The 13,545-nt window shown below is 43.0% G+C and overlaps 1 protein-coding gene across 1 annotated transcript in view; it reads right to left on the reverse strand.

Annotated features, from left to right (window-relative positions):
• The window catches only part of BMPR2 (bone morphogenetic protein receptor type 2), a 94,610-nt gene extending 81,641 nt beyond the window's left edge, over positions 1–12,969 (reverse strand). Inside the window, exon 1 of the mRNA XM_072342445.1 lies at positions 12,752–12,969. Coding sequence (XP_072198546.1) covers positions 12,752–12,827 — 76 coding nt within the window. The 5' untranslated portion in view covers positions 12,828–12,969. The remainder of the gene's footprint in view (positions 1–12,751) is intronic.
• Between the last annotated feature and the right edge of the window lie 576 nt (positions 12,970–13,545).

A 13,545-nucleotide genomic window follows, 5' to 3' on the forward strand; every position in this document is an offset into this window, starting at 1 on the left:
CAACTTCCAAGAAACATCAATGTTTATGTAACATAGACAATTACTTACAAAGAAGTTATTCTTAACTCTATAGCATAGTAGTTGCACTTGAGGGAAGCTCCCATTTCCTTTCTTCATCTAGCTACCATTTCCTTTTCCCTCTGCTGCTTTTACAAACAATCTGGGCTTGCAGCTGGCAACAACCCATTGCAGAAAGCTGAATACTACTTGAAAACCAATTTCTGCTTAAAGGGCAGCAGTCAACTTCACTTTTGAATGCATCTATTTCTGTTCCACACAGAAATAGCAATCCTGAATTAGGGAAGGCCTGAACATGAACCAGCAGGCCAGTCAGGAGATGCAGACTTACACTCCTGCTGCTTCCCCCAGCATGAAAAAAGGAGGCACAGACCTCACACAAACATTACTGCCATTTGCTTAAGCACTGCTACTTGATGTGATCTCTAACACTTGAGACAAGTCATAAGCACTACGACTTATGATCTCTTGATGATCAAAATCAAATATTTTGTCCATCATGAAGGAGAAATCTAAAAGCTTTTCTCTGGGAATACCATTGCTAGAAACCTAGTTCATTCTGAACATTTATTTTACTGTCAGTAGATTTTATTATCGTGAACTAAAGTCTTCCTCACTTCTGAGCAGAACTGGGTAAATGCCAGCGTATGGCAGGTGTGGAGGGGAGAATGAACGTCTTTGGAATTCTATCTTTGTCTTCAAACAAAGACTTTTGAGATGAAGAGGGTCTTTGTATTCAGATTTGTATACATTTTGCGAACAGAAACCGGAAGGATAGGAAGGGCAGAGCAAGCAAAGGCTGCTCCAGTTCTAAGCTAGCCTCCAAAGCTTGATCTCATCAGTCTTACACAATACAAACATGAAGACAAAGATGAGAACTCAAAATGATTTTAGAAGAACTACAAAGGAAAGGTATCTGGTGCCATTCATTCAATCTGCCACCCCATTCATGAGTAGACCATCTCCACAACAGGACAATTATACTCTTTTCTGGAATTGTCACACTTTCTCCCATACATTCAGTAGCTAAAAATCACTTCTTTTATTTTTCTACATATAGTGGAATAAAATAAACTATCAGCTTGCCTTTCAGGTGTCCTTGAAGATTCCGATTAATTCTCTACAGGAGAAATTGTTAGGAATTCTATGGCACAGAACCCTTACATTTCCTAATGATCTGAAGAGCCCTTCAAAAAATTTTATACTAGCTGGCTCCCTCCCTTCAGCTGCAATCCTAAACTAAGGATTCACGTGATTCTTTTGAAATCATTACTTAAATATACGCATCTGAGAGCACTTCTCAATTACTTACTCAAGCACATGCACCTTTTAAATAAGTTCAGTAGACAAGACACCTCTCAAGAGATATGAGCCAAGTTAACTTAGACAATGACTGTCCTATGCTGCCTCTCATCAACCTTCTCTGCAGATCACCCCACCACACTTCCCCCTGAACAAGTGATACATTCACAGAGGATCTGTTATCTGTGTTATCTGCTAATCAAGATTCTCCTAGTTTGCGCTCTGCAGGATAATAAAAGAAGACAGAGAAAAAGAATGACCCACTTTTAGAAAGCATACCAGAAGAGTCAAGGAAGCTAAGCATTCCTTAAGGGAAGAATAAACTTCAGTCTTTTGCACTTCCTTTATGCATCCCTGTTGATCTGAGCACTTATCAAAGATCTCCTTTTAGTAACATGATACAGCTTGTTTCTTTTCATTACAGCAAAGAAATGCATAAAACGGCAACGTTCAAATTTTAAAATGTCTTTTAAAATAATTGAAATATGGGGGAAAAGGGAAAATGAAGAAGGGAGAATACCAGGGAAGAAGCATGTGTAAAGAATCACCTCCAAACTGGGGGAAACAGCATTCATGGGTAAGATACAAGCAACAGTTTAATTCTCTGCAGGAGCCTAAAATTACTCCTTTTCCCACCAAATGGGGTAGAGATCCTGTAGAGAAAAACATTTCATAGAACGTATCACAGTTATGCATCATGCAATTGAATTAAGGCTAGACAGATAGTTCTAATAACTACTTCTTCAGGATTGAGCTCATGCTTGGTTTTAAAGCACCGCATCTTAGTAATTAAGGTTTTGCTACTGAAAACAAACCATAGAGTGATGTTTTTCCTCTTCTAAATACAGTATTTTACCACTCCCCTTCCTTAAGTGCTACACTTGCACCTTAAATTGCAGGGGAATTATCTCCACCTTTGTTCTAGCAAAACAATTGACAAGGGAGAACAAACAAAACACTCCATGCCAGATAAGATAAAACACTGAACTCCAGTGGGTATTCGCAGTATATCAAGTATCCTGCAGCAACTTTGCACATGCACACCTGCAACATCTTTCACATACTACAAACTAAATGTGCACAGAAGTGATCAAAGCAAAGCATTTGGCAAATTATTTTGCTTCCATCTTAACTGATCCCATTCCTTGACATCTATTTGCTCACAAACTCTTAACATTTGTTTTCAGATTGACAAGGTGAATCCCGCAGCTTGTGCCTCCTTGGTTATCACACAATGGCTTGGGTTGGAAGGGTCCTCAAGGATCATCAAGCTCCAACCACCCTGTAGTTGGTAGACCTCCATATCAGGGACATGTGCTGCTCACTGGATGTCTTCATATCACCAAGAAAAATGAACAATGCCTTTCCACACTTTCCTCATAGCTCCACAATGCTCCCTTCCCAGGAGTCCTCCCCAATGACTGCAGGAGCTACGGAGGAGTCAAGCTAACAAGTCCAGCAGAACTAATTAAACTAGGTTGAGCTCTATGCTGCATTGCATATTACCTCCCAGTCTTGATATGCCTTAGAAATATACCTGTATCCTACTAAAAAAAAAAAGAAAACAAAAAACAAAACAAAAAAAAACCAACACATTTCCTTAGAAATCTTGTTATAAAAAGCCAAAGTTCACCCTACTGCTCTTCAATTACAGGAGGGAAATGAATCTCTAATACTGTTTCCTATTACCTTTTGCTATAAAATTGTACTGTGAACTTCCTGCCACTCCAACTGGGTATCAACCTTCCCTTTCAATCAAATATAATTAACTCTACAGCACTTCATTAAATCGCTTCTTGCAAAAAAACACCAGCTCTATGAAATGGCAAGAAACCAACGGTTTGCAATCCAAATAGCATCTTTTCAAGTCAAGATCCTTAACTATATGAAGAATACTTCTGGTGATCACACTGAACTCTTGCCTTTCAACATACCCACCGTCACACATTCTTCAACTGCAAGGTCACTTTTTAAAGGTTATTACTTTTCCTTGTTTGGTACAGAAAGAACGATGCTCTCATTCCTGTCTAGGCTGAAACTTGATGGAATGCAGTTACCTCTCTCTGCACCTCATATTCCCTCACCTCAAAAGAAGTGAGGCAAACTGGTGTTATCAACTAAATGCTGCAACTAACAGCTTTCTGTAATTGCCACAAAGGAATTTACTATCAGATTCCATTGCATACCTCACTCCCATTTCTTATTTATGTACTTCAGCTCGAAGTGATAACTATTTGCACGTGGCATTCCTGAATTATTTAACACTATTTAGTTGCAATGTAGTAACATCAGTAACATTAAGGTACATACCCCAAATGCTCATTCCACCCACCTTAAAAATACAATCAAATAAAAAACCAAAACAATGGGGGCAGGGAAGGGACCTTGTCCCAGAATAATGGTGTTAAACAACCAGTTAGGACTCGTCCCTCACTTTATCTGGAGAAGGAAAGATATTGCATTAGCTTCACTCTTCAGAGTTTCCTAATAGCTGCCCTAAAATGCCTGGTCTCCAACACTTCTTTCAAGTCCAAAGGACTAGTGGCAAATGTAAGTGAGGAAAGTATTTAGTGCAATCCTGAAAAAGTGGGTGGGATTACCTCAGCATATGAAAACATAAATGAATGTTCCTGAACTGCACCGTCCCAGAGTGGTTCTGGTTATAAGCATGAATGCAAAATTGTCAAACAAAACAAAACAAAAAACTTGAAAGGTTCTTAACTGACATCCCTAGAGCATAAAAAGAGCAACTTTTATATAAATTTCTGAGTAAATGTAGAACTCAGATGCAGATTTTCCCTTTTCATTCAGTAATCAGATCCAGCAGACGAGTTGGCTGATACGGTAAAAGGTCAGTATTTCTTATTACCTTAACTAGCTTCAATTAGGAGCCCTGCTAAAGGTTGTTGACATTGTTTGATTTATATTTTGCATCATGTGTGTTTAAATATTGCCAGAAGACTGGTGGATCTAATTCAATATCTCTTACAATACATTCAACTTCACTGAAGCATCTCCTGTTCTGAATACACTTGCAAGTCCCATATATCTATAATAGGAAGTGCCTTCATATCTTAGCACCTCACTGCTTTTTTTTTTTTTTTCCTGCACACAGGTAAGGGAGGAGAGTATATCCGTGCATTCTCAAAGAGCAACTACAAAACTGGTCATGTTACATTTTTGAATCGTTATTTCTATTTTGCACATCTCACTTCTAAAATTCATTTGCTATATTGTGTCATATTTGGATTCCATACTCCTGCATACAGAGGCTACACCTTCAACTTTAAGTAGTATCATGTAGTCTGCATCCAGGTAAACAAAACAATAACCAGAATTCTCTTTGTTTCACACGCAAACATTCAGCATCACTACCTTCTTACAATAAGGGAAGCTACATTTGCTGACAGCTTCAATAGCAGAACTACTTCTCTGACAGGAAACAATAGGAGCAAAGAAAGCGTTACTCCTCACTTCAGTTATTTCTACACTTGCACAGAACAAGAACAGAAGGAATAAAAACATTTAGTGTGAGATTTTAAATGATTAGCTAATGTAAACAATTGTGGCCAAATAACTGTGCTCAGCTGCAACAGCATTAACTATTGCAAACTTAATTTCACTCAAATTTAATTAAGCCAGATTCATCTTTGAAGTAAAAGAGAAATTACTTAACAGATTCTGATAAAAAACTTGGATTGTGTGAATTTTACCAGTCAGTGACACAAAACAAGTTGTTTTTAAGGAGTTATTGGAAAATAGCAATGTCAACCAAATAGCTGATTTGCTAATATTAAAATACTAGTTTTGAGCAGTGATGCAGATTGAAAATTTAATAGCACATGGAGTACTTAAGCACATACATATACAAACATAAACACACACATACGTATATTCATCGCATATAGGGAGTACACACTACCATCAGTAATTTTGATGCATTGCATAGAAAAAGTTTAGAGAACCTCAGATACTGCCTCAGGGCATCAGAAATCATTTCCCCCAAGTTAAGAGGAATTAAACTATTTTCTCATCTTTTGCACTTGAGGTTCATGGACTCTCATCCCAGCCCCTGAAGCACAGAAAGCACAGAGCACTGGAACACGTTCTTCCACTTATCAGCCGCCTCCTGCTGAAGTCCCAGCAGCGAGTGCTGCGAGGCAGGCGTGCGTGCACAGCAGCAAGCCTTTGGCTCCCACTTCAGATGGCAGACCTGAGCATGTATGTCTATTTCAATCATGGCAGCTGCTCCAGCTACAGATCCCTGGCCTGTGCGATTACTGCTAGAAATAAAGAAAAAATTTTAAACATGCAAGCATAAGGAACCCACACTGTGATGGCATCTAGACAAGCTTCATTACAGGGTTCCTTTTATCCTTCTCTGTAACTAGAATTATTTTAATATGGAAAGATCGCTCCTGGTCTAAGTGCCTGCTTTGCATTTATACGGAGGTGCCACAGTGTAACTAAAGTGATATGTGCTACAACCTTAGCTTTCCTCAGCTTACAAATACTGGCTCTACTAATCTTTCAAGTCTCAGCTAAATATAATTAAAAGTTATATTTGAGAACCAGTAATGGTGAATAAATAACTTTCAAGTAAGAAGGTCCCTTGTCTGCAAATAGGGATAGAGAAATCACTTCTTGGGTTCAGGTTTAAATAAATGACTGGTAAGGCTCACAGCAGAGGACATGTGCTCTGAGTAAGTGGCTAGGCCTGTACCAAGGTTTTCACAACTTAGAAGTTACAAGGACACAAGATCTCCCAAACCAAGATGCCTCTAAAAGAAAAACTTGACTCATAAAAAGAAGATTTTTAAGTATCTAAAACAACATACTTTATAAGGTTGGAGTTATTTAATACATTTGTTAATATATAAAACAGCTTGTACAATAACATGACCAACTGTTTTTTCTGGAAAATCTTGGAAATTCTTGGAAAATCCAATTAAGGTTCCATAATGCTCCAAGAGCTCTGTTCCAAGTATCCAGATCCACGCTGCTTTGGTGGCACAAATAGAATGTTTTTTTTTAAGACAGAATCAGAGGGAGTCCGATAAAGCAAAAGCAGCAGAGCATGTCCAGTCAGTCCTCTGGTAACTGAAGTATGCCAAGGCTGCTCAGGCCAGGTGAACCCGACCTCTGTGACAAGAAGACCAAAGTTCACTCAAGGCCAAGATTGAGCAGCTTCTCAGGTGACACTGCCACACTGCCAATTCCCAACACTGTGATAACAATTCAGTGCTGCCTTCTCTTATATATAACTTTGTGAACCCAATTAATATATATATATGACCTATGATCACCTTTTCAGTTATCTCAAAAGAAAAAAAAAAACTCTTGCAACTTCAAATAGGCTATGCATATATAGAATAGAGAGAATAAATGCAGCACCAGCTCCAGCTAAATGCAATTTGCTAGCATCATTGTAGCCCACTTGACCAGGACAATCAGTACCCTGGAGCAAAGGTTCACAGAACCACTGGCTTTGTCACCATCTGCCATTTACTCCAATCATGCATGTCACAGTAAATGCCTTTCAAGTACATCTCCTTAACACAAATAATACAACTATTTTTCATGCTCTTCACAGATTCAAGTATAATACATAACAAAAGCATTCAAAGGGTCCACAAGAAAAATATGTTACAGTAACATTGAAAAGATGTCATAATAAGAAATTGTACATTTAATGTGTGGGATGTCTGAAACAAGGATTCTGCATACACAGGACTGTATATACAGCATAATCAAATCTAGTTCTAAAAGGGTGAAAAACAATACACGCAATAAACTGCAAGTTACACACACAGTGAAGTCATAAATGGAGAACAATCACGCAGTAAGGTGATCTGGGCATAGTTTTGGAAGTTTAGTTAAAGTGCTGAGTACATCGCGTCCCAAACACAACTCGTTCCACCAGCTGCAAACCAAAGACATCTAACTTCTAAAAACACACCTTGTCTTCCACATTTCTTACCCAATGCACCCCCTCCCACAGAAGGGATTGCCAGATGCCCCCCAGACTCCCGTGTCACCCCAAAGGAAGCCCAAACATGCAATGGCTGCTCCAGAGCAGACCACACACCACCAGGTGTGCGGCAACCCTGTGCTGTGCAGCCAATTTTAAGCAAACAGACTTGTAGGGGCTCAGTTCTGCCCAACATTTCCCTTGGGAAAGCTCTACCTTGGAATTCTTGTGAAAGCTGGAGTAAACTAATCTCTTGAGAGACTATTAGTGTCTTTCACGTATGGTTGTAATTGGCCAGCAGATTCAGGAGTTACTGATGAAAACAGAAGGGACTGCAGACGGCAGTGACATCAAAAGGAGCCTTCTGTGCCTGCATTCCCAGTTTTTCTCTCCCTGTCTCACAGAGAAATAAGAGACAAAAGAAAAACACGGAGTACTGAGAGATGTAGGGCACGGACATCTTCATAACCCAAACACAACATGTGATTTGCTACAAACCTAAGGAGGCAATGAACAAAACAGAAAGTGATATGGAACAAAATGTCACCACCTCCCTGACACCTTGTGGTTTTCAAGCTTATGAGGTTGAGGGAAGGGTAAGAGGGTAAGGACATCATCTAAATGACTAAGTCTCACTCATTTCTCAACAGCCACCAGAAGCCTCCAAAACTGCTACCTACAACTATGCTTTCTTTCCCTCTCCCCAGGGCAAAAACCTCCTTCCCCTACACAAGTACAGGCATGCAAGTTTAACAAATGCAAGACATGTCTGTCTGATACACCGTGGCTCTCATCTGTTGCAAAACAAATTCAGCCCTTCATCCTTTCAAACCCCTGCAGTCCTGCAACCTGCTCCTTCCATTTACTCACAATGACTGACCTCCCCAAGCAGATCCCACTTTTGCTCCGCTCAGCACCCAGCCCTACAGGCCATGAGAATTAACTCTGAGACGCTACACTTTGACCTATGAACAACTTACCAGGTCTCTGCTGCTCTCCAGCAATTGATTGCTGTAAGTTCAGGTGCATCACCACATTACCTGAGTCCTATCATAAACAATCTTGTATCAGAGAGGGGAAGGGGCACTGCTACTGTTGCATTACAAAATACATAGTAACTAAGTACTGTAACAGGACAGGTTACGCAATCCTACACTGAAGACCCTGGAGAGGTTAGACAAACATTACCTACACTAATGCGTCCAAACCACGTAGGATACAGGAGTCGCTTCCAGCCTTACATTTCTGTGGGCTCATTACAAAGGCATAAAAAACAATTAAACCATATTCAACACTCAAAATGTTCTTCTGTTTTGGTGAGCTGCATTATTTTTCAGTTGAAAGTGAAGCAGTTAGTAATATCACCGAGTCTACTAACTTGACAAAATTAACACAACTTCACGCAAGCTACACACAGATTCCTGTCCTACCAATGCACAGCATCATCAGGACTGTTTTATTCAGACATAAACATTCTGTCCTGAATGGAACTTTGTGCCCTGCTTACGTACAGTCTGCTCAGAAAATGAAAGCACATGTTCATGGCATGGCCGGACTTTGAGCCCAAATACAATATAGCTCCTGTGACAGGAAACCATGCACTGTGTTGTGGGAATAAAGCATTTGTGAGGAACCTAACAGATCACCTTTCTCCTCCCTCCAGTGAGAAACGTAAGGAAAGGAAACATCTGCCAAGAAGACTGTGACACTAACTTTAGGGACTGCTGACAACACATAATGAGATATTAAAAAGCAAGTGGGACAACAACATCCAAAACAACAACAAAAAAACATATACTGATTTTTAAGAGAAGTCTGCAATATGCACTAAAGAGGGGTAATCAAAACAGCTGCTCCATCACGAGAGTGGAAATACTAACAGGAAATACCTCCATCTTTGTCCCTAGTGAAATAAGGCTTGCCCTCCTGCATCAGAGAAGAATGGGCAGACACTTCAGCCAGCATTTACACACGGCTCCTTTGAGGGTAAAACACCCATTCTGAAGCATCTGTGTAATGACTCAGGGCTTGAAATTTGGGCTCCTGAGCATCTGGCCAGTGTATCTCCCATTTCCTTAAAGGATACACCTACATGGTATAGAAATACCCAGGTTTGATCAGGAACTGGAAGCAGTGTAGCTGAAATATCAAAGAGGTCCATGCAGGCTGATTTGCCTAATGAAAAAAGGCTGTTCTCAGAGGGGTGGAAGGGGTCATGCACCATTCCACGCTTTCACAGCCACACAACTGGAGAATTAATGAAGCCCTGGTCTGACACACAGGCTGTGTTTGTGTGCCTCCATCAAGCACACTGCTTGTGTCCCTCACATTGACAGCCTATGTCCAGCTGCTATGCTTGGACTTCTGAGAAAGCTCCCAAACCAAACAGAAAAGTAAATGGGACTTTTAGATTACAGCTGAATGAGCCATTAATGATGGGTATAGCTCCAGTCAAGAAGTAGGCACTCAAGAACAGACAGATTTAAGAAAACTGTTTAATATGCAAGATAAGTCAGTCGCTAATTCCAAACACTGATAAAGTAACTGAGTTGAACGGCCAAAAGGAGTTCTTTCTCATGTCACGCAATTCATATTTCAAACAAATTATGTTGAGACACCACAGTAGCTCCAACTGGCAAGACAGAACAGGATAAAGCAGCTTCGGTTCACTCATTTTAATTAATAATTAAAACAATCATCTGGGGAAAAAAAGAAAAAGAAAAAAAACACCCCTTCAATCTCTATGCAGTTCTTTTCACTCTGAACATCCTGCAGCCCTGTTGATCCACACATACAGAAGTGCAAGAAGACCCGCAAAGATAAAAAGACATTCTGCTTGCTTTAATTCTTACTTCATGTTTTCCACAAGTCATTTACACATTAGACAAAGGAATGTTGTCTACTGTGGATATGTAGAAAGAAGGAATAGTGGTTTAGTATTGTGTATCACATAAGGCAAGCAAATGAACCAAGATTAATATCTACTTCATACGAACACCCAAATGAAATTCTTCAGCATTACTGTGGAACAGTTCAAAGGTTCACCAGCCACCTCTCAGGCACAACCCTCACAATTAATGCATCCAAATCCTCTTTAATATAAGGGAGCATAAATACGTCTCACAGCTCTAAACAAGATTTAGAAAGAGACATTTCAAGTAACTTGATCAATGAAGAATGAGGTGGCGCAAATCTTGGTTTTTTTTCCTCCACATCCTTTAAAATCCCTCAATCTTTTCTCTAAAACTAGTGGAGGTAAAACGTACTCCCCTTTTTAAGAGAATGGCTGCAGTGAAAAATATAACACCTAAATACAAAGCTACCAAGTACTTGTTAGGATGTGGATTTTACAGAGAAAGTCAGCAGCGTTTTTATCCTAATAAAATCCAGTGGGGGGGAGGGAAGGCAAAGAACCCCACCTGAATCTAGTTCTTCATTATTTGCTCATCTAGCAGAGTGAAGGAAGGACTACCACACTAAGCTCAGGTCTTTACTGAGCTCCCCCAACAGAGATCTCCATATTCTCAAGGCAGAGAGCTAGAAACCTATTACAAAAATACTTTCCTTCTGATGTCATGATTTTGCATTTATAAACACTCAGTTCCAAGTACTGCAGAGACACAGTACCCATCGATGGTCGGAAGCACCAATTAACCAAGGGTTTCCAGGCCAGAACCAGTACTATCACTGATGTGAGCACGCAGTTCATACTCTGGGGGGAGGGGAAGAGAAGAAATAATGTTGGCTCTTTCATGAACATAAAAGGGCAGAATTACACATTAGTGTAGCTTCCCCGTGTATAGACTTTTTTTTTTTTTTCCTGAAATGCAGTGTAAACCTAAAATCAACCATTAGTTACTTTAAGTAAAGCTCAAATCATTTGTGTAATTACTCTTAGAGGGTTACAACCAGAGTTTGTATAATGTGGATTGTTGAAATTTCATAATTAAGGAATAAATCACAATGGGAAAATGGGTCCCTATTCACAAACAGCCAAACAAGCCTGCACCATTAATACTCTCGTAACAAGGCAAGACCAGAACTGAAATGTAAGAACACTGTTGCCAGGTCAGGACTGAGGTGAACTGGCAGAACCGTGCGGACGGGCTCACACCACACCTGCCCAGCCCTGGGCCCGCCTCAGAGCCGTGCTGGGTCTTTCACCGCCCTTCTTCCTGACCACGGCAAAGCAATGAGCAACCTGCCCAAGAGCTCATCTCAAGGAGGAAAAAATCCTGTCCTTCTTTTAATCATTATTATTACATTTGAAAGGTTAGGTAGTGGGCACTCTTGATTCCTGCATGCTTTAAATACCAAGACTTTTGACCTTCAGAAGTCCCTTCTTCCTGAAGAAAAATCACTCCCAGGTAACCAACACAGACACTACAGAGATCAATCTAAAATAAGAACAGCCACAGGTAGGGATGATACTGGTAACGTCAGTTGTTTCATGCCAATATCCTCCTGAAAGAGACTTCTGAGGAAGAGGAAGCAAAGAAATCTGGGGCTGTCCAGTCAGAGCAATGAACCAACTGGCTATACACCATGATTTTCTTACAAGGAAGGATTCATTTGTGAACTACACACAGATGCTGAAACAACACCAGAAGAACCTAGCCCTGCAAAATTGGATTCTGATTAGTAAAATGACAGGAAAGTTGTAGGAGTCTCTCAGAACTGCCAGGAAATACAGACAGTATTGGTTCGGTGGGCACTGATATTGGTGCCTACTGACGGTGTAGCACTGAGGAGCTCCAACGTGCTCAGCTGTCACCAGGACAGAGCCAAAAGTGGGAGACCAATGCACCTCTCTTCCAATATCGGGATCGAACATCTCTGGCATCAAACGTGAAGCTTCCAAGCAAAGTTAAAAATAGGTCCAAGGGCCCCAAAACATGGCTAAGAACAGCCTTAGAATCTAAGCTTCCACGTCCTTGTTTAAAATGAGTTCTCTTCAAGACCTTCCAGCGTTCCTCATCAGAGCTTTGTGCTGCTGGCCTACAACAACGAGCGACAATAGGAGTAGCCAGATTGCTTCAGATCACCCCCGGGAAACAAACGTACCTTAGGATCGGTCTGTCATAGGGCTGCAGCACACGCTTCAGGCCCTAAGAGCACGGATGCCGATAAAATTAAAAATGGCTGTGCCCAGAGATCCCACACTGCAACCGGCACAGCTCTGCCGGCGATTAAAATATATATTAAAAACGCCCGCATTCCCTTCCCGAGGGCGCGGCATGCAAAACGAAAAGATTATTTCAATTTTGGAAAAATACCGAAGCGAGAAGCCGAGAGGAGCGGAGCAGCACAAAACACGCACCGTGACTGCGGATGGCTCATTTACACAATAAAGGAGATTCACACCGCCGGCCGCCCCGACGCGCGGCCCTCCCCGGGCGCCCGGCACGGAACCCGCACGGAGCCGCCGCCGGACCGCGCCCCGCCGTGCCCGGTACTTACCGGCCGCAGCGCCGGGCTGAGGGGCGGCGGCGGCGAGCAGGAGCAGCAGCACGAGGTGCCGCAGCGAGGCCGTCATCCTGGGGTGCGGGGATCGAGGCCGGGTGGGAAATAAAGACACCGACGAGAGGGATGTCCTCGGTTTTCCGGCGGCCGCGGCGAGCTATCGGCTCACGATGCGGTCTGCGAAGGCGGGCGGCAGGTGAGGGGCGCCGGCTCTGCTGTTACTCCCTCGCGGCGGCCCGCCCGCATGGCTCCGCGGCGTCGGGGAGGACGCCGGCCGCTGCCGCCGAGCCCGGGCGCGTCGCCCCGCTCCGGGAAAGGCGTCGTAACCGGTAAAGGTCCGCCTCGGGAACGCGCTTATTTCCCACGCAGCTTCACGATATCGAAGAAGCAGCCGGGTTGGGAAGGAAACATATCCAGACGGGAGGCGGCGGCCGCGGCAGCTGTCACTCACGGCAGCCCCTCGCGCTGCCCGGCTCCGAGGGCCGCGGTGGGGGCAGAGCCGGCCGCCGCCCGGCGGAGGGCCCCGCCGCCTTCACGCGCCCGCGGACGCTCCGCGGCGAGGCGAGACCGGGCGCGCTCTCTGCGTGGGGGCTACGGCCGTCCCCCGGCCCATCCGCACGCCGCCAGCCGGCTCCGCAGCCCGGCCCTCGCGGCGACGCCACCCCCGGCCGCCCCGACAGAGGAGGGGCGCGGGGCGGCGGGAGCGAAGCCCCTCCTCGGCGGCCCCGGCGCCCGGCCGCGTTCCGCGGAGGTTCTTCTCCCGCGCGGCAGAACGGCGCTTCCTCTCCTCT

This window comes from Excalfactoria chinensis, chromosome 7 (assembly GCF_039878825.1).
Source record: "Excalfactoria chinensis isolate bCotChi1 chromosome 7, bCotChi1.hap2, whole genome shotgun sequence".
In the NCBI taxonomy this organism is placed as follows: domain Eukaryota; kingdom Metazoa; phylum Chordata; class Aves; order Galliformes; family Phasianidae; genus Excalfactoria; species Excalfactoria chinensis.